The sequence below is a fragment of the Podarcis melisellensis genome, assembly GCF_964234715.1.
Source record: "Podarcis melisellensis genome assembly, chromosome: 1".
Taxonomy (NCBI): Eukaryota; Metazoa; Chordata; class Lepidosauria; order Squamata; family Lacertidae; genus Podarcis; species Podarcis melisellensis.
Window position 1 is genome coordinate 22781083 of NC_138528.1, and position 22334 is coordinate 22803416.

At 41.2% G+C, this 22334-nt stretch overlaps 1 protein-coding gene across 3 annotated transcripts in view; it reads right to left on the reverse strand.

Moving 5' to 3' along the window:
* Nucleotides 1-2831: 2831 nt before the first annotated feature.
* The window catches only part of DGLUCY (D-glutamate cyclase), a 35911-nt gene continuing 16408 nt past the window's right edge, over nt 2832-22334 (reverse strand). Inside the window, exons 4-14 of one of the 3 annotated variants that reach the window (XR_014168476.1) lie at nt 22063-22261; nt 20264-20414; nt 19507-19629; nt 18136-18333; nt 13756-14016; nt 12580-12679; nt 12106-12254; nt 8366-8485; nt 6204-6355; nt 4301-4395; nt 3941-4154 (exon numbers count right to left, since the gene is read on the reverse strand). Coding sequence is in view for 2 of the 3 variants with exons in the window: in XM_081911716.1 (XP_081767842.1) it covers nt 4011-4154; nt 6204-6355; nt 8366-8485; nt 12106-12254; nt 12580-12679; nt 13756-14016; nt 18136-18333; nt 19507-19629; nt 20264-20414; nt 22063-22261 (1597 nt within the window). In the remaining variant the exon portion in view is untranslated. Of the gene's footprint in view, nt 4155-4300; nt 4396-6203; nt 6356-6670; nt 6812-8365; nt 8486-12105; nt 12255-12579; nt 12680-13755; nt 14017-18135; nt 18334-19506; nt 19630-20263; nt 20415-22062; nt 22262-22334 lie in introns of those variants that run through there. The other 2 variants (XM_081911716.1, XM_081911717.1) reach the window with 2 other exon arrangements.

Sequence of the window (22334 nt, forward strand, 5' to 3'; positions counted from 1 at the left end):
CTTCCCCACCAGAGCGCAGTGGGGAGGGGGAGTCCCAGGAGTCGGGACCAGTGCTCTCACCACCAGCGGGAGGCGAGGAGTCAGGTTTGGCAACGCCCACATCAGGAAGCGGGGAAACGGTCAGAAGGAAGGTTACCGGCTGGGCGCGCGCGTCAAGTTCAAATGTACAGGCGAGCGGCACAGCAGGGAGTCCTGACAGGGAGCCAGGTCCTAAAGCCCGCCGGAAGGAAGGGCGAGACTCAGGGGGGTCAGCGTCAGAAGAGTCCAGGAAGGAGGAAACCCCAGGGGGCAGAAGGACCCAGCGAAGAAAGGAACAGCACAGGAGGTGGAGCCGGGCTAGGATCTTAAACTGGTGTGGGGTCAGCAGTGAGTCAGAGGGGACTTAGCCGGTCTAGCGTCAAGACGTGGGTTTGCGCGCCCAGAACTTGGAAATGGAGATTAAACTTCAATAAAGACTTTTGTATATAACATCCACTGGGCGTTGGTCCTCTGTGAGCTGGGACTTAGCGGCAGCCCTGACAATAACAATTAAAATTTATAGGATAGGGCAGGGAGGAGGGAAGGTGGGGGGGGAGGAGTACTTAATGCACACCAGACTGTGCTGTAAACTATGGGTACCACATACTTCATTATTTGTGTAGCCAATAAAATCATACCAGACTGCTTAAAAATTGTTGTATTTCAATTTGAACCCTTGCTACTTTTAATTTTTGTGTCGGCTTTTCCATAGTTAATAGCTGTAATAATTTCCATTTCCTGGCAACAGTTGTTCAGGCAGTGGTTAAATTATGTTTTCTTTGTTTCTAATTCGCAACATATAATGACTATACAAGTTACGAGGATCCAGTTCTGGGGTCATGAGGACTGTCTGACTTGTAATCAAAGATATTTCTGTAAATACATTTCCCCAGAATCTTTCTATTTTTGGACACTCCCACCACATGTGGTATGTCCCTTTAGTGGGGCATCCTCCCCGACACATGGGAGAACTGTTTGGTTTTATATAGGCTAGGTGTCTAGGTGTTAAGTACTAGATGCACACAATTTTAAGGGCTCTTTTTCTGGTCGTTGCCAATGTGCCAATTCTGGTCGTTGCCAATGCTTTTGTATATAGTGCCAATGTGTATGGTGCTTTTGTCTATAGTCTGTTCTGTGTCAGTGGGTCCCTAAGTTCTAAACAACCATTTTGGTTTCCCTACGCTGATATTCTTCATTCTACTTGGGGAATTCCTTAGTTCCTTTAAAGTCATTTAGAGCTTTACTCTAGAGCAGGCTAATTATACAAAGTGACTAATCATACATCCTATGCATATTGCTGACTCAGTCCTGTAAAATATTCTATCTGAAGACAGGACTTGTGGAAATAAATGTATTAGTGTTCCGGTATTGTTTTAAGAAATCTGAATGTAGTGAAGCATGTTTTGACAGATGACCAAAGCATGATATTCAAATGATCATTTAGTTTAAAGAGGTGGAATATAATCGCATTTAAAAGTGCAACCTATAAATGGGATGTCTTGTCTATCAATCTGTGCATTAAAAAAGTTCAGAAATTGTTCATATCACTACTCTTCAATGGGGGAAATGAGCAGCTAAATCATTGCATTAATGCAGCAAGAGAAAGGCCCTTAATCCTTTCCCTTTTTTTTGCAAACCATGGAAAAAGTTAGTATGTTGATCTGAATTAGTATAATTCATTATTCATAAAAGCATACCTGAAAGAATTCATACAGAAACCTGGTTCCATAAAGGTTACCCGTACCCACTGAGTTTCACAACTGATTGTGGACAATTAAACATATTTTAAGGACTCCCAAACAAGCTGAAGAACTGTTTGTAAATTCTGAGTCACAACTGAAATGCTACAGCTGTGGATTCCGGCTCTTAAACCATGCTTAGATGAGGATTATTGGGATTTCCATAACTAAAGCAGTAAGAATAGTGCATATCGTATGAGATTTTTAAGTGGCAATTAACAAAAAGTAGCGAGAAACCCAATGAAGAAAGTCAAGTTGTATATTGTTGCAAACAAAAACCATAGGGTCCAGGTGCTGGAATTAATATTTGGCAAGACAAAATCTTGATGAAATATGCTAGAACTGAACTGATTGCCAAAACAAAATGTAATCTAACCCAGAAGAGGATTAATTTTGTTTAGATTAACACTCAGTGTATTTTATAGTTCTGTGTAGCGAATTTTTACTTTGAGCCAAGAATCTAAACTGCACAGTTATCTCATGGTCACTATTTTGTTGTGTTTGGTTTGGTTTCCTTTGCTGTGTGGGCTAACATTTTTTGAATGCAATATTGCTGAGCAGGGCCATATGCAACTCATGCTTTCTGTCAGCTGCTGACATGGAAATGAGCAAGACAGTATAAGACATAATCATGACTTGAATAAAAGTGACTGAACCCATTTGTTGGGATTGCTACTTTATGACTGTGTTATCTTAAAGCAAGGGGACACAGCAAAATGAAGTTATCCAGAAAAAGGTTCAGTACCGAAGTGCATTCCTAATGCTCAGGAATACACTTTCTTCTTCCCAATATTATTATAATAATAATAATTATCTTTAAGGAAATATCAGGAACGCCTCAAATAGACATAGGGACACATTGGCTGCTTCTCTAATGGGCCAAGGGTGTGACACTTCAAAATATAGACACAATGAGAAACAATAGCAGCCTTGGGGATGTCTTGGTAAAAATATTTCCCCATCTGCATAGAAACTCACTGTCATTGTGAACGGCCTGTTCGCATTTATATTAAGGAAAAGATTGTAACAACATAAACAAGATTGTGCTGGAAAAAACAAACACTGTGGCAATAATTCATTGTAAGATTAATTTATTGAAAATTCATGGTAAGAGATCACATTCATCTTTTAAAAAATAAATGTCTGACTTGTAGCAACCATTAAGGCAAATGAAGTAACTTTTAAAGTAATGACCGTATCGTCACTCAGAATTTTTGGGGGGTCAGGGCAAACATCTGTTGAAGATGGCATTAATATTTCTACTAGACTAAACATTCCACAAGGATAAACAAACCAGGAACTGGTTCTGAATGCAACAGAGCTGAGCAGGGGCATATAAAACTCATGTTTACTGTCAGCTGCTGACATGGAAACCTAGACTGCCCAATATCCATAGATACAGACCATTAAGAAACATGTCCACAAATTCTGATGTTTAAACGCTGTCTCATTTTCCCAATCTTAAATTCAGCTCTCCACATTTCTGCATCAGCTTGAGATTTTTTTTCTAAGTGTCCTCATGAAAATTCACCAGCATTTTAGTGCAAATTTATCATAAAATGCACTTTTCCATATGAAAATCCATTTTTCTGTGCTATTATCACCAATATACAGAAAGCATTTTTATCCACACTTCACCCTATTACATGTATTTTTGTACACATTACTTGGCTGGGAAACTGCACTGCAAAATGCTGTGTTCTGATTTGTGTACTGCTGTGGACAGTGTGAATTCAGTGAGTTTTACTGTGAACTGAATTGAATTTCTCCTCCATCCCTACTGAGCCTGTGTTTTCCCCATTCCTTGCCTCCAGCACAGCTACAAGGAAGAGGAGATCAGAATCTTCCACCTCCATTTTGGCATCATACTGGAAGCCTAAGCTATGGTCAACCTTAACTAGGTGCATTGAAACAAACCGGCTAAATAAACCAAGATTTGAAGTTGGCTAGTTTCATAGTTCGGACTTAACACAGTTTGTTTGGGTTTGGACATAATGCTAAACTGTGTTCAGCATTATGTCTGAATGAGGCGAGTGTGTTTGCTTTATCATCCTGAAATGAAGAGAAAAATAGATAGCTGAACAGAATCACAGAATAATAGAGTTGGAAGGGACCCCAAGAAGGTCATCTTTTTATCAGTCTTTTTCTTCTTTTTGCAAAGTCTACATATCTTTATTTATTTATTTTATTTATTAAAATATTTATATATCACTATTAGAAATAAAATAAAAATCAGCATCTTGTTGGGTAGAGTTACTTCAGAGTTTCCTCCAGCAGCTTCTCAAGCATAGCTGAATGAATGTCATAGAATGGCAGCCCATCTACTTCCATTGCCAGACTAGCGGTTTTCCCACTGCGTATTTCGAGTCGCTGTAATATGTTCAGCAACTTTTCTTCCTGCACAAAAAAGTGAGATATTATTGTCAGTACGGTTGTTATTCAGAAACTGTTCAACAAGACCATGCTAAACCATTCAAGATATTCCACTCATTGGTATTTTAAAACTACTTCTCACACAACCAATAGACAGATCAGAGATGTACCTCGTGAGATAAAACTCTGACGTGGTCTGTTTGCTGTCTTTTGAGATTATGCAAGACTATCAGTTTCTACTGACACCTTTGAGAATTCAGTCATGCTGAACATCATCACATGTAGAGTTCAGTACATATAGGATAGGTTAGGAAAGGAAAGGAAAGGGAAGGAAAGAAGGAAAGGTCAATATGGTAAGCCAACCTCTCAAAAACTCCTTTGAGAAGATTGCTTACCTTCTTGGGCTTGATATCCTGCCTTTCACTCCCCTTCAAGAGTCTCAAAGCAGCTAACAATCTCCTTTCCCTTCCTCCCTCACAACAAACACTCTGTGAGGTGAGTAAGGCTGAGAGACTTCAGAGAAGTGTGACTAGCCCAAGCAGCTGCATGTGGAGGAGCAGGGAAGCGAACCCAGTTCACCAGATTATTAGTCCACCACTCTTAACCACTACACCACACTGGCTTCTGAGGGCCAGCACCTCCTTCCCACCAATGATGCAGGGCTGGGACGCCAGGGCTAGTCTTGCTGAAGCATGAGCTTCGGCATGCGCTCCCGGCTTGAAATCCAGCTCCACACCAGCCTGCCAAATTGGCCAATGGCAGGCTGGCACAGAGGGCGGGACACCTCGGGGGGCATGCCTGAGGGAACCATCAGGCTTCCCTCAGGTCCACTCCCAGGGGATTTAAACAGCCCACGCCAGCCCCTGACACCCAGCTCTTCTCCTTGCTTTCCCCTCCAGAAATAGGGTATCCCATTAAAGGGATCTGTGAAGGAGTTGCTTCTGTCCATTTGCCCAGACAGAGGTTGGGTCTCAGTGCAAAAGAAATGACACCTAAACTATGCTTTTAAAATTATGTAGTAATAGAATTTCAGGATCTGGCATGTTCTCCAGAGTGAATGAGCAATTCGGATTAACAGCTGGAAATCAGATGATGATTCTTAATTATTAGAAGCAGAAAACTGGGGAGCAAAAGTTCATGAGAGGCTCAGCTTAGGTGGGCAAATCTTTGAAGGATATAGTTAGATTTACATTCTGAGGGCTGGAAAGTGTTGCCCCTCACAAATGTTGAATTGTTCTATGTATGAACCCACTCTGCATTACATTTCCTGAGTTTGGTTTTACTTAAGTCTGGAGTTTGTGTAGTTGCCTTATTTGGGAGTGCAGAAGGAAATTTCACCTGGGTCAAACGGACTAGTGGACTTTTACTTTTGCTTGATTATTATTATTCTACAGTACAGCTTCACTTGAGTCATGTATGGTCTTTAGGTAAGGTAATTCAGGTACCGTACGTTCTCTCTTATAAGAGAACACAGGGTTATAGCTTGTACAGGTAGATTGAAGGATGATGAATAGGTTGTTGTTTGTCTTTTGGACAAAGAACATTACATGGCCTTTGGTCTCCTACAACCTTATCTGCTGTGAGACCCTTTAAAAATGAACCAACCAATGTTATTTGTTGCTATTAAATTCAGGCAGTCATTGTTGGGAGCAAAAAATGAAAATGTTTTTAGTCTCATATTAATATCAGGCTATTTAGAGAGAATAAAGCAATCTCTTTGGCCAATGACTAGTGTTTAAAGAAGAAAATTTGTACAAATATATACAACAACAAACAAAACAAAATACTATAATAATAAAATTACTAGTGATTGTATATACAGAACACTAGCAATAGAAAACAACATTCTAATTTTCTGAAATTAGTTTCTGGAGAATTTTGCATACAGCAGCACGGTATTTAGCCACACTGGAAGAGGGGGACTTATAATATGTCTTTGTCCCTTAAGCACTTAATGGGCACAGCTCTTTTCCCACGGCTACAACAGTGATGACTTCTACATATCAGAAAATGAGGCCTAGATGTGAATATCCTAATACAATCTTTTTGGACTATCTTCTTCAAAGAGAATACCTTGGCCACAGATGGAAGTGCTGATGACCATTTCATTTTGGCAGATGACCTAGGAAATCCCACAGCTTTCCTCAGATAGCGGTCATGTATTTCACAGGTGTTGAGGATATATAGGGCGCAAGCGACAGCATAGCCTCCCCAGTTGGAAACCCCTTAAAAAGGAAAAAAAATACTATTAAATAGAACGCACAAGTTTTGAATGTATGTAAGGTGTTCAAACAAGGTATTAACCGAACAACCTATAAACCTACGGACCGCCAGCTCTATAATAATAATAATAATAATAATAATAATAATAATAATAATAATAATAATAATATAATATTTATACCCCACCCACTGGGCAGCTCCCAATCAAGTGTTAAAAACAACACAGCATTAAATACTAAAAACTTCCCTAAACAGGGCTGCCTTCAGATGTCTTTTAAAAATAGGATAGCTGCTTATTTCCTTCACATCTGAAGGGAGGGCATTCTACAGGGCGGGTGCCACTACCGAGAAGGCCCTATGTCTGGTTCCCTGTAGCTTCACTTCTCGCAATGAGGGAACCGCCAGAAGGCCTTCAGCGCTGGATCTCAGTGTCCAGCTGAATTTAATGCCATTGACACCTACATGATAGAAGGAAATTTAAAAGGGAGAAGCATTCCCTCACTGTTAAGTCTAGGCTCAGACGGCAGTGTACAATCCTTTGGTGGGCTTCCTCTATGGTGGGATTCCACTGGGTCATGCCAGTGAATCATGGTTGGGTTAGATATGGAACTAACATATTGTTATGAGTACGGGGTGGGCGGGGTGTGTGGATCCCCATAATGTCTGGATTTAGTAGATGATAGAATTAATCAAGGTTTGTTTAAAACTGTGACAAATGCTGTAACCCCTGGGCTAAGCTTATGCTAACAGCAGGCCAACTTGGCATAGCCGCTAAATTAGGCCATTAGCAGGGGACTATCAAGGAAATCATCGGAGGTCAAAGGCTGCCAGACATGCAGGGAGGGGCTCCTCCTTCACCTGTGTGTGCTAGTGGGCAGGGAAAGAAAAGGTTTGGGGTTTCAGTGTAGATGATACAGGCCGAAGGAAAATTATGGTGTTTTGCAAGAGCTTTGAAAATCGGGGGGAGGGGGGGAGAAGGAAGGGGGCAGAACACCATGATGTGAGCTGAGGAAGACAGGATGGAACAAAGACATGAAGAGAGGATTGCAGATTTCTCTGTCTACTAAGTTTGCTAAGCCTATGGAAGAATCTGAATGAATGAATCTTTACTGCTAAAAGCTATAAGCCATCACAAATGGTCACAATGTATAGGATGCAAATAATTGATTTAAAACTGAACATCAACAACAGCAAAGCAAACGTACAAAAATGCAAAAATCACTCTTGCATATGTTAAGCACTCCACGTCTCACACTCCCCCTTATGATACCTGATCAGAACTGCAGGATCCGATTTCTTTCCGCAGGGCCTGTAAGACAGAGTTGTTCCGCCTGGCCTTTGGCTTGAAATCAACTTGACCCCCTCCCCCACTTTCCTTTTTTCTTTCTCCTTCTGTGATGGAACTCCTATTTGGGGACTTCCCTGGCTTTTTGTGGCCCATGTAGGACTAGTCTGGGTAGTTGGCCTTGGTGAAGATTTGACGTTTTCATCCCCCAAAAAGTTTTTGATTTGAGTTTCTACTGAAATGAGGCTGCATTTTAATGTTGTATTTTAACCTTGTTTTTAAGTTGTATTTTAATCAATTGTTTTTATACCTGGTGTTAGCCACCCTGAGCCCGGTCTTGGCTGGGGAGGCCAGGGTATAAATAAAATTTATTGTTATTATTATTATTGTCTTGGTGCCTAACTCTCTTCTATGGAAGAATCAAGAGATGATGATGATGATGATGATGATGATAAGCTACCTGCAAAATTTCATCTTGGCATCTCAATGGGAATAATAATAATAATAATAATAATAATAATAATAATAATAATAATAAATGCCAGTAGTGAAGCAGCCAGAAAATTGTGGGGTGGGGGGTGTTGTTGGGCACATGCAGGTTGAGTGAGGCAGGTAAGTCACATTGTGCAAGTGACTTGCACAGATCAGATGCATTTGTTTAATAATGATCTCTGTTCCATGTAAGTGTTCCAATTTCATATATACATTTGGCCCGTTCTTCACTTACCTGCAACAACTGTAAAATCAGCGTCCACGTTACAAGCTATAACATCTCCATTTTTAATGTACTTCTTTACAGCTTCTTTCACTTTTCCCATTCCCAGTTCATTTCCTCCATCCCCAATGCCTAAATTAAAATTGACAAGGTATGGTGAAATATCATACTTATTTATAAATACAGTATAAACCGTTAATGAAGCATACAATGTTACTTTAGTGGAGGGTTGGGTGTATTGTTGTTTTTTAATAGCTAGGTGGTTCAATTCTTATTTAACATACAACTTTGATTATAAAACTAAAAGCATTGAACAACAACTGCATGAAATCCATGAATACAAAGTTAAAAACACAGCAATGCTTAAACTAATTTAAAATCAAATTATCAAGGAAAATTTAAATTATTGGTAAATTGTTAATCCTGGCATATATTATCCGGGAGCAAAGGTTCTGCTGGTGGGCGATGTCAGGGAACTGCCATCAGAGCCAGAGGCGGAGGGAAGGCTCCAGAGGGATGCCGGAGAGGGTCCCAGTAGGGAGAGAGGCAGCCCATCTGCTGGGGAAGGAAATCAGCGTAGCACCAGTGGAGAAGGGGGGCAGATGGGGGAATCGGCGAGGGGGCTCCAGGACTCCTCGCTGGAGACCAGCGGGGAGAGCACGGGTCCTCCGCTGCCCACACCCTCCCTGCGCAGAAGACTTCCGTGCAGGGAGAGTAGGAGGAGACTCGGCGTCAAAGAACTTCTTTGCTGGAAGAAGTTCAAGAAACGCCCACTGACGGATTCTGCCAGCGATTGAGACAGCCACGGATGGGTGGCTGTCCGGAAAGAAAGGGTTCACCCAGGTAACCCAGCCAGGTGTGGCGACAACCTACGCACGAGCAACCCCTAGAACCATTACAGGCGACCTAAACGCAAGGTTAGGTCCTGATGACCCCAGTTTACAAACCAAATACAGGCAAAAAATAGGGTACCCTGATGATTTGGGCCCGGAGGTTTTACAACTACCAAGGCAGTCAAAGGATCAACATTCAAATTTTGCTGGAGCCTGCCTCCTCAAATTCTCTAGGCAGCTAAGTCTTCATATCCTAAATGGTTGCACCAGGGGCGACATCCCCGGGGAATATACATTCATGTCTGGGGTAAGATCCAGCACAATTGATTATATGTGGCGGACAGCGAATTGCTAACAAAAATAGTGAATTTAAAAGTGCTCCCATTCATAGAGGGGGACCATTTCCCTTTGCACCTCCAGGTGTCTCCGTTAAACGAGTCACCCTTCCTGAGAACAGTATACCCTGCAGAGATCACCACGTTAGAGCGACCTGGCTGCCGAGTCAAATGGACCCCTGCACTTGACTCCAAACTGAAGAAGATTCTAACCTCTGAAAAACTCCGTACAATTTTAACTGACTTTGGGGATAATCCTAGGCCTGAGGACCCAGTTTCCAAGTATGTGAGCCTGCTCCAACAATTGAAACCCTATCTTTTTAATACCACAGAAAAAAGGCCAACTAAACCAAAACCATCAAATAAACCCTGGTTTGATTACACCTGCAAAGAAAGCCCTGCAAAATGTTTACAAAGCTGCCCTGACAGCTGAAAATTCTGTCAGACACCAAGCCTATCTTGCTGTCTGTGCCCTAAAAAAAAGAGTATAAAGACCTAATACTCCACCAAAAGAATGCCTATACCAGAAAATGCTGGCTAGAATTAATTAGTGCAGCAAAAGCAAAAGATCAGAGACTATTCTGGAAACTGGTAGCTTCTGGCACCCATAAAGCTATTTCCCCCCTTAACCTCACAAATTCCCCCTAGCCTTTGGGTCTCATTCTTCCAATCTTTGTACGAGGCTGCTGAACCTTCACTACGGAATTATAATATAGAACAACTGACTAAATGGCCTCCAGTTTCAATAACTGAAGTGAAATCATATATAAACCAACTGAAAACAGCCAAAGCCCCAGGCTCAGACGGCATTACACCAGAAATGATAAAAGCACAGGCGGATTGGTGGGCACCTTTCTTAGCCAACCTCTTCACTTACATAGATGACACTAGCCGCATTCCAAGGGAATGGGGAACAGCCATAATAGCCCCAATCTATAAAAAGGGCAACAAAGGGGATCCAGCGAATTATAGGCCGATTAGTTTATTAAGTGTGATTAGTAAACTCTACTCAAAGCACCTCCTTAATAAGTTTACAGAGTGGTTAGAGAATGAAGATATCCTGGCAATAGAACAAGCAGGCTTCAGACCCGGAAGGTCCACGATTGATCGCTGCCTAACGTTACAACATCTCATCGACAAATACAAATCAGGAGGGCAGGCCTCACTATACACTGCCTTCGTTGACCTAAAAGCAGCCTTTGATACAGTCTCCAGAACCAGACTCTGGGACAGACTACAGGGTACCAATATAGATAGAAGACCCCTGCTCCTAATTCAGGCACTGCACGCAAACATGGCTCTTAGAGTCAGGTGCAGCTGCCTAGGACACCTAACGGGCCCAATAAAAACCTTCAAAGGAGTCAGGCAAGGGTGCCTATTGGCCTCTCTACTATTTAATTTCTATCTAAATAACTTAGTATCTGCATTCAGTGACTCAGAACTCCACCTGCCGAAGCTTGCAAATCGGCATATTTCGGTCCTGCTATAGGCCGATGATGCAGTAATTCTATCTAGAATCCCCATTGGACTCAAAAGAGCACTAAGAAAGCTCACAGCATACTGTGACTCTGAATGTCTCAAAATCAGCTTTCAAAAGACCAAGATACTAGCTTTTGGGGGAAAACTAAAGCTTAGAAGCTGGGAACTCCAAGGCCATAAATTAGAACAAGTCACAAACTACAGTTCTTCGTTTAGAATTGTTAACAGAGTATTTAAAATGTCATTTCTTCTTTTTTTCTAAAATGGTCATGTTAACGTAATGTTTCTTCTCTAGCAATAGGAGGCAATATAGTAATAGCCAATTAAGGATTCAACAGTTAATCAATATAGACCTACATTTCATTTGACCAAAGTGAGAGTCAACATCTGTCTTAATCAACATGGATTCCAAAAGGGACCATGATTTATTAGGGGCTGCAATGGTCAACCAAGAGTTCATTAGGTACATTTTGGGGAAAAAATAAAAATCCAGATCAATATATTTGCGTATAAAACAAATCAATGCAACTTTGTCAAATTAAAAGTAGGTAATGTAAGCCCATTAATCATTTTATTTCACTTTAGGATTTGAGCAAGCTTACTAAGCCCGTTTTGAGTATGCAGCTTGGACCCATTTCCCAAAGCTTTTGATATAAAATGACCATTCAATATAATCAAAGGACTTTTCATCTTACAGAACAATATTACTGCCTTTCTAACCTGTGCTAGAGATCTGCAACCTCCCAGATCATCATTTTCACTCCTTCTGAAGATTGGGATATTTGCCCATCTCCAGCCTTGTATCACTTTACTCCTCCCCCAGGATTTCCCAGTGATCATAGACAGAGATCCGTAAAGTCCAACAGGAAGCTCATTGGGTCTTGAATTCAAAGTAGCTATTTCCTGACCAAAGTAGCTATTTCCTGACCAACTCTTTATCCATCTTGAAATTCAGTCTTGAACCGTCATCGGTCATTCTACTTCTGCAAAGTTTCACACAGCAAACAAACTGGAATAATAGACATCAACCTTTATGGTTTTCACTAGCATGTAATAATAATAGTACATCCTTTAGGTTATTGAACAAAAATGGCACCACAGTTACCTGTTGTAGTAATTCCTGGGATATTTTGTGCAGCTAGAAAGAGTTCATCAATGGGATCCACTAAATGCTTAATATTAATTTTTCTTGCATTATAATAATTGCCATCAGCAGCCATCCCAGTACGTTCAATTGCTATCAGGTGATTAAATCTAGTTAACGGGGGAGAAATTATATTATGAGGAGCGGTTCTACGATTCAGATCTAATAGATTTACTTCTGCTCTTTTTCTTTGTTCTTGTACAGCCCCCATGTCGGCCGAATGCCACTATCTCTTGCCCCTACCCTCCTGCAATCCCTCCATTCACATATATCTCCCTGTACTATTCTGGATTATTCCTCAGGAAACTGCCTGCTATAATTCCACTGGCAACCTGCTTCTTCCACTTTCCCCCATCAGGTCTTTATTCTCACCCTTCACTCTTTACTAGTAAGAGGGCTTAAAGACTGCCTCCTTTGCTTTTTTAAGGAACATACCTAGGCTTTTCTGGATTTCCATCTTCACACAAAAACAGCAAAGCTGAATCTACAGAATCACTGTGATAGCTAATTATAGGGACCGGTGTCTCCAGTATCCCTAGAATATAACAGAAACATAATATATTCAGTGGAGGATAAAAAGACAGTAAGGCTCATGCAATAATTGAATTAGAGTAAAGGTAAAGGGACCCCTGTCCAGTCATGACCGACTCTGGGGTTGCGGCGCTCATCTCGCTTTATTGGCCGAGGAGCCAGCGTACAGCTTCCGGGTCATGTGGCCAGCATGACTAAGCCGCTTCTGGTGAACCAGAGCAGCGCAAAGAACACCATTTACCTTCCCGCCAGAGTGGTACCTATTTATCTACTTGCACTTTGACCTGCTTTCGAACTGCTAGGTTGGCAGGAGCTGGGACTGAGCAACGGGAGCTCGCCCTGCCGCGGGCATTCAAACCGCCAACCTTCTGATTGGCAAATCCTAGGCTCTGTGGTTTAATCCACAGCGCCACCCGCGTCCCAAAATAATTGCATTATTTCCTTGCAATTATAACATTTTATCAGCTGCTCAGTGGTTTGGGAAGCATGGACCTAGCTCATTCATGCCTTACTCAAATGGCTTTCCATCACTTTTACAAAAATAAATGGTCTTGGGAAGAGGAGGTGGAGTGTTACTGCAAGAAGGCAAAACCAGAGACACAGAATGTAGACCCAGCCATAGATTTACTTTGGTATTGCAAAAAACCATTAAATTCAGGGTCCAGGCGCTTCTGATGTCCAGTTCCCACCAGATCCAGTCAACTAGGTCAGGGATTTAATTAACATTATATACACCGTCTTTTCCACATGTGGGGAATGTGCTATGAAGACATGGACCAAGGGCTGTCCTGACTTTTCAGAGGAGAGATAATCATGGGGATGCCAGTTCTGGTAGCACCCCCACGATAAACATAATACTTATGTCTGATCTGGCCATGGCGATACATGGTGCACTTTCTTTTCCCCATGACTGTATATGACCTGGGTCCAGGCTGGGTCTTCCCTATATCTTCCTGGAAGTTGAGAATGTGGTCATTTTTTAAAAATTTCAAGATATCTTCCTCTTAGCTCCACTGAAAACTCTTGTTTTTAAAGCAAGCAACACATAATCAAGTTATGTTTACAATGGCCATGCCGTACCTTGTTCAACGGCTTCCTTGATGATCTTTTCATTCAGATTCAGAGCTCTTTGATCAGTTACAATAGCTACGTTCTTCCCCAAGGCGTTCAACATAGCTGCCATTGCAATAGCCCCTGGAGGCCCATCGTTCTCTTCAGGCGGCTCATACTTGAAGTGGGTAGGGAATCCAGTAGTAATCAGCACAGACTGGGCATGGGAAATGGACAGACATGCCTTCAGGAGTTCATCTTGAGTAAGCAGATGAGTCACACCTCTGTCCCCTAAAGGCAGATGAAACAACTTTTCGAGTGAAATCATCCCTGAGCCTTGCTAGTAACATATTAACATTTAGATAACTATCGGAGAATTCATCCACACATTTCAAGCAAGGACTAATCTGAGCGGAATGCTGATCCACAACAGGTTTTCACAATATCCACTGCAATATCTCACAGAATAGAAAGGGAAGAAATGGAGGCAGTGAGAGATTTTACTTTCTTGGGCTCCATGATCACTGCAGATGGTGACAGCAGTCACAAATTTAAAAGACGCCTGCTTCTTGGGAGAAAAGCAATGACAAACCTAGACAGCATCTTAAAAAGCAGAGACATCACCTTGCCAACAAAGGTCCGTACAGTTAAAGCCATGGTTTTCCCAGTAGTGATGTATGAAAGTGAGAGCTGGACCATAAAGAAAGCTGAAGAATGGATGCTTTTGAATTATGGTGCTGGAGGAGACTCTTGAGAGTCCCATGGACTGCAAGAAGATCAAACCTATCTATTCTTAAGGAAATCAGCCCTGAGTGCTCACTGGAAGGACAGATCCTGAAGCTGAGGCTCCAATACTTTGGCCACCTCATGAGAAGAGAAAACTCCCTGGAAAAGACCCTGATGTTGGGAAAGATTGAGGGCACAAGGAGAAAGGGATTACAGAGGACGAGATGGCTGGACAGTGTTCTCAAAGCTACAAACATGAGTTTGACCAGGAAAGCTGTTTTGATTTTTGTGGATGCGGAGAAAGCCTTTGACAACATTTGCTGGAGTTTTATGAAGAAGAATCTCCAAGGGATGGGGGTAGGCCAAGGTTTTGAAAACGGTATAGGTGCAATATACTTTAAACAAAAAGCAAAACTAATTGTAAACAACGTGGTAACGGAGGAAATACCCATAGAAAAAGGTACACGACAGGGATGCCCAATATCCCCTTTGCTTTTTATATCAGTCCTGGAGGTTTTGTTAAATATGATTAGAAGGGACCAGTTGGTTAAAGGTATTCAGGTCGGAGCCAAAAATTACAAGTTAAGGGCATTTGCAGATGACCTAGTGTTGATAGCCAGACACTAGTACCAACAGCCAGACACTAGTACCAAAAGAGTATTAGAATTAATTGAGACATTTGGTCAAGTAGCAGGATTTAAACTGAACAAATAGAAAACGAAAGTGCTGGAAAAAAATTTAACAATGGAAGAAAGAGAGAGATTTCAGAGTGAAACAGGGTTGGAAATAACAAAAAAAGTGAAATATCTGGGGGTGAACTTAACATCTAAGAATGTGAATTTATTTAAAGACAATTATGAAAAGTGTTGGACAGAGGTAAAGAAAGATTTAGAAATATGGTCTAGACTGAGACTTTCCTTGTTAGGCCGAATTGCTGTCATTAAGATGAATGTATTGCCTAGAATGTTATTTTTGTTTCAGATGTTACAGATTTTGGACAAGATGGACTGCTTCAAGAAGTGGCAGAAAGACATATCCAAATTTGTCTGGCAGGGCAAAAAGCCCAGAATAAAATTTAAGATTTTAACTGATGCAAAAGATAGAGGGGGCTTTGCCCTGCCGGACTTAAGACTTTATTATGAATCAGCAGCCTTTTGCTGGTTGAAACACTGGCTACTTCTTGAAGATACAGACATTTTGGATTTGGAAGGGTATGATAATAACTTCGGTTGGCATGCATATTTATGGTATGACAAGGTAAAGGTGTATAAAAGTTTCAAAAACCATATTGTCAGGAAAGCATTATACAATGTTTGGATTCGATATAAAGATTTGTTGGAAAGTAAAACTCCCAGGTGGTTGTCACCAATGGAAGCTAAGGCGGTGAAAAAACTTAATATGGATTCTAATTGGCCAAAATACTGTGAAATCCTAGAACAAGATGGTGAGAAGCTTAAACTTCAGAGTTATGAGAAACTAAAGTTCAAAGTTTGAGACTGGCTACATTACCATCAGATAAATGAGACATTTAAGCAGGACAGGAAAATAGGATTTCAGAAGGAGAGGTCAAAGTTAGAAACAGAACTGTTAGAACCCAATACTAAGAATTTGTCTAGAATGTATAACTTGCTGTTGAAATGGAATACACAGGATGAAACGGTGAAATCAGCTATGATTAAATGGGCACAGGATATCGGTCATGACATTATGTTTGCTGACTGGGAACAGTTATGGACCACTGGTGTTAAGTTCACGGCATGTAATGCCTTAAAAGAGAACATAATGAAAATGATTTACAGGTGGTACATGACTCCAGTCAAGCTTGCAAAAATTTACCATTTGCCCAATAATAAATGCTGGAAATGTAATGAGACTGAAGGTACCTTTTACCACCTTTGTTGGACCTGCCCAAAGATTAAAGCCTTTTGGGAAATGATCTATAATGAAATTAAGAAGGTCCTTAAGTGGACTTTTCCTAAGAAACCTGAGGCTTTTCTCCTGGGCATGGTTGGCCAACTGGTGTCAAAGAAGGATAGGACTTTTTTATGTATGCTACTACAGCAGCAAGAATTCTTCTGGCAAAGTATTGGAAGATGCAAGAACTACCTACTCTGGAAGAATGGCAGACAAAGGTGACAGACTTCATGGGATTAGCAGAGATGACCGGCAGAATCCGAGACCAGGGGAAAGAGACAGTGGAAGAGGACTGGAAGAAATTTAAAACATATCTTAAAAATTGTTGTAAAATTGAGGAGTGTTAAGATGTCAAGGGGTAAGAAGTAGAGAATTACAGCTGTAACTAATAAGTTTAAGGAAATTTAATGAAAGGGAACTAATAGATAAATTGACTAAAGGGTTGCTAAAGAATTGTGGAATAAGGATGCAGCGAAAGGGAGGTATGGGGAAGTCGGCATATGTTTAATGTTGTGTATGTTTTTGTTTTGTGTTGTGTTTGTTTTTTATTATGTGTTTGAAAAATGAATAAAATTTTTTATAAAAAAATAAAAAACAAACAAACATGAGTTTGACCAAACTCCGGGAGGCAGTGAAAGACAGGAGTGCCTGGCATGCTCTGGTCCATGGGGTCACGAAGAGTCGGACACGACTAAATGACTAAACAACAACAATCTCACAGAACCAAGGCACCTGAATTAAAAACTCAGTGCTGCTTTGCAGCTCTTTATCCTTGCCCATGATGCAATACAGAGGTTAACCGTGCCCTGTGGAATGCCTTCCCATCAGATGTCAGAAGGAAATAAACAGCTATCTGACTTTTAGAAGACGTTTGAAGGCAGCCCTGTATAAGGAAGTTTTCAATGTTTGATGTTTCCCTGGGCTTAATGTGTTTAATTTGTTGGAAGCTGCCCAAAGTGGCTGGGGCAACCCGGTCTGAGGGGCAGCATATGAATTAATGATAAGAACAAGAATAAGAATAGGTATATATTGAATGCTTCAGTTTTTGCAGGAGTTATTAGCATTGGCTTCCTTCTGTTTCTGTTAAATTTTTCAACGCATGGAACATGAGTGACACATAGGCAAGGCAAGGGTTAAAGAGGCAGCAGGTGAATTGCATGGCTAAGTGTTCATGACCCAACCAACAATCCAGCCCCATTTCTCTTCCTTTTGAAGAGAGGGGCAAGCACAAGCTGTAGCATGGAAAATGACAGGTGTCTTTGCTATGGGCAACCTAACAGGCACTTTTGCAAGTGGGTGGGGCTGGTGTCTCTGTATCCTTGATGCTGGAGGTGCTGGCTCCAACTTACTCTCCAGTAGCTTTCCTGGAGGAGACTCTTTCCTGACGGGAGTGGCAATAGGGTTTGGCAGTGGAGGTGGCCCTTGAACCTTCCCCAGGATCCAGCTCCTGACTCTCTTGATCACTGGCCCCCTCTTCCAGCTTAGACGTTTATTGATTTCATCTCTCTCATCTCAATCAAGCCCTCTCTTGGGTCCGGACAGGGGGTTCCAACTCCTTGTCCTTTCCCAGCCTTGCTTCCTCCTCACAACCCTTCCATTACCCTCCATGATATCTCTATGCGGCTCATGACACAGAAATGGGCATATGCATATTATCAGGAACAGAGCGCCCCTTTAGTGTCTTGATCTTCCCTTTGACAAGAGTTGATGCAGGAAAATGTGCTGCAGACAAATCTTTACAATAAAGTTTTTCAATAAGAATGCGTCTACCTGGGTCTACTCCTACCATGTCTTCCAGACATCTGATTTTTTGCACAGCTGCTGCTGACGTGATGCTGTAATGCAAAGGATTCTGACAAATACGATAGACTTCAGGGACATCTTTACCATCACCCGCTGCGGCATCCTCAACTTTCAGGTCAGTAATAAACATGCAACCAGGAGCATGGGTAAAAGCAAGTGGAGACTCTGAAAAAGACAAATAGGCAATCTTGTGGGAGGACAGATCTCTTTTAAGCACTTAAACTCTCTTCTTTGGACTCACCCATGCAGCAATAAAAATATGTTGGATACCACTGTTTAACCATGCCAAAGAGGAAGGCCCAGGCAGGCACAGAGAGGCCCAGAGCGACGAGCCTCCCTGCCCAGACCTTGCCGGTGGCCACTTAGAGGCCAAAGGCCTGAAAGGGAGAGGCGGAGCCCATAGCGGAGTCTGCTCAGTGGCCAGGAATCACCCCCGGCACCAGCAAGTGGGAGCCTTCGTGTGAAGGGTCTGTCAACATGGCAACCCTAACAGGGGGGAGGAAAGGAGGGGGAGAGCAAGTGGGTGACGAAGGGGTTAGCGGCAGGGAGGGGGCAAACGACAGAGATGAGGGATGGTGGGGAAGGTGTCCTGATTGGAGGGGTGCCTGGGTTCGTGCCCTTCGGAACATGGCAACCCTATAAAAATAAACAAGAGCAGCAGTAGCATTGCAAGCAGAGGCTTGAACTGCTCAACTCTGGGGGTACCCTATTTTAACCTGGAAGGCAGAGTTGTCTGGCTGTACCTCCAGTCAGGAGACAGACCCCACATTTAAGTATGGTCCCTGTACAGGAGCTGAGAAACAATTTTGGAAGTCTTTGGAAAGTATGGATGTTCACTGGAAATTGAAATTGAAGCGGAATTTGCAGCACTTTGCTTGCTTGTCTACAGTCAGGAAAGGAAAAAATTCAAGTGAATATTATGAATGAATATTTATGAAAAAATGCATTACTTAGTAAATGACTTTTTAAGCATTGTTTTGATGTTTACAATGAAATGAATCTAAGTTATGCAACTTATGTTAAATAGAAGGCAGTGAGATAAATAACATAATATTTGGCAGAAATTTTGACAGTAGCCAATAGCCTTTTCTTTTTATGTCTGTGGCAGCATTCTGACAAGGTTGGAGTTGTGGTAGAGGGTGATAGCTTATTTATTTATTTTTTTTGAAAGGCAGTTTCCAAGTTTAGGTCAGACTTAGTAGAACAGTATATGGACCCACACTGGAAACAAATCTGTCAGGTTTTTCTGGCTGAGTTTTTATCTAAATTTGGTAGAAAAGGTAGCAATTTTCTATACTATAGGAGAAATTCTAAAAAATCTTCATTATTTATACATACTGCAATTGCTGACAGCTTCTGCACCTGTAACCCCACAGGCCCAAAAGACTGGAACATCCCCAGGCTGAGCCTGTACTGCATCACCATAATCTGGATTGGAAAGGTCTTGGATTCCTAAAAAACCTGTAATCCCAAACACAATAAAATCATATGAATATTGCAGCAGGAGGAATGGTTTAAGCTAAAGGAAAACCCAAAACACCGGACTGCTATTATAAAACAGCAATTAACAAGGCGATCCTATACATGTCTACTCAGAAGTAAGTCCCACTGCATTACAGTATGGCAGCCTTATGTCCTGTTCGTGGACATACTTTCTTAAGGGTGTAGTTGGCTGAATGTTGCTGGAAGATCCCATTCCCCTTACAGAGCTACAATTCCCAGAATTCCCAGGGAATTCTGTTAAACAACTCTGGAAACTGTAGCTCTGAGAGGGAAATGGGGTCTCCTAACAACTCTCAGAACTCTTAACAAATCACACTTCCTGTAATTCTTTGGGGGAAGCCTTGGCTGTTTAAAGTGGATTATACAGCTTTAAATATATTGTGTAAATTGTGCCCAAGTCTTACATTAGGTGTCAATGTGAAGTTCGCTTAGGCTATTCCTGTATTTGTGTATAAAGTCATCCCAAAACCAAGCCTGGATGGGAAGTACGTTTCCCTAGAGAAACAAATTTGCAGCCTATGATATATCTCGGTCTCTCTTTCACACACAAATACAGATATTTTAATTACATTTTTTTTTCTTATGCACTGACCAGGGTTACCAATGTGAATTGGTGCTCCATGCGCCCTTTTCATCAGATAGGTTGTTCGCACAACTGCTTCCAATTTGTCTTTAGGAATAGGTCTCATGGTTGCTACTAGGTCACAGTGAAAATGTTCTGTATCCCAGCAAGGCACAGCAGTCTGGTAAAGTTTTAAAAATATACATTTCAAGGACTATTTGAGGATATTTCCATGAAAAGCTACGTTGGAAGCAAAACAGGACCACCCAAAAATGAGCTTCTTAATGCCCCCCCCCCATGTATGGGGGACTCCCTGGATATGCATGTCTATATGTTTGTAAAATCTTTTTTTAAAAAAATAATTTTTATTAAGGTTTTTACATTACAAAAAATAAAAAATAAAAAAGGGAAAAAAGAAAAAATACAGAATAAAAATTGTTAAAAACAATCAATCTTTCCATCACATTATTTTTCATTTACTTGTTTCTCGGACCTCCTCATACTACCCTTTTTTGTATTCAAAGTCGAATTATTTATTCAACAATTTATTTCCCTCTTTATGCTACCCAAATCTTATTCTTAAATTGAATTTTTACTTATATAAACCCATTTTTTCGTATTCTTTTAACCCATTACAGCCAGAAACCACTTAGTTCCAATCCAACATCATTCTAAAATTCATTAATTTTGCAATATCTCTGTAAATAGTCTTTAAATTTCTTCCAGTCTTCTTCCACTGACTCTTCTCCCTGATCTCAGATCCTGCCGGTCATTTCCGCCAATTCCATGTAGTCCATCACCTTCATCTGCCATTCTTCCAAAGTGGGTAGATCTTGTGTCTTCCAATATTTCGCGATAAGTATTCTTGCTGCTGTTGTGGCATACTTAAAGAAAGTTCTATCCTTCTTTAACACCGATTGGTCAACTATGCCCAGAAGAAAGGCCTCTGGTTTCTTCAAAAGGGCATATTTGAATACCTTTTTCAGTTCATTATATATCATCTCCCAGAAAGCCTTAATCCTTGGGCACGTCCACCAAAGGTGAAAGAATGTGCCTTCATTTTCTCTACATTTCCAACATTTATTATCGGGCAAATGATAAATTTTTGCAAGCTTGACTGGGGTCATGTACCACCTGTAAATCATTTTCTTACGGCATTACATGTCGTGAATTTCATACCGGTGTTCCACAACTGTTCCCAGTCAGCAAACATGATATTATGTCCAACATCTTGTGCCCATTTTATCATAGCAGATTTAACCGTTTCATCCTGAGTGTTCCATTTCAACAGCAAGTTATGCATCCTTGACAAATTCTTTGTTTTGGGTTCTAACAATTCTGTTTCTAATTTTGATTTTTCCACCTGGAAGCCAATTTTCTTGTCCAAATTATATGCCTCCATTATCTGATAATAATGGAGCCAATCTCGCACTTTATTCTTTAATTTCTCAAAACTCTGCAGTTTTAGTCTATCTCCATCTTGTTCCAAAATTTCCCAATATTTCGGCCATTTAGCCTCCATATTGAGCTTTTTCTGAGCTTCCATCGGTGACAGCCACCTTGGGGTTTTATTTTCCAATAAATCTGTTTGCAAAATCTTTTTAACCAGCCACCCTCACAGTCCAGTATGTCCTTATAAGCTTGCAGAATTTGTAGGATGTCATAATGCTGAGAACATAGAGATAAAAAAGAAATACTGAAATGACTCACTTCTTTGTCTGGATAGTAAACTGGGTTCATTTGGGGGGGGGGAGGGATGCTCTTGCAGCAGGTTTTGTTTTGCTGATGTAAACCACTAAATAAGAAGCCACCAAATAATCTCTGCTTACCTTGTACATGCTAACATTACATTTCTGTTCGACATTTCTTACAGGAATGCCAACTTCCTGGAGTGCCTTTTCAAATGTGAAGCTACAGCCCAGGTAGAAGGTCACCATGTCTTTAAGCTGCTCAGAAAATTCCTTCAGACTTGTCAGAGTGCCTGTACATGCTCCATTCTCATATTTCTTGTACTGCAGACAGTCAGTTCTGCAAAAATAAACAAATATTATCCCCAATAGCATGGGTGGGCAAACTAAGGCCCAGGGGCCAGATCTGGCCC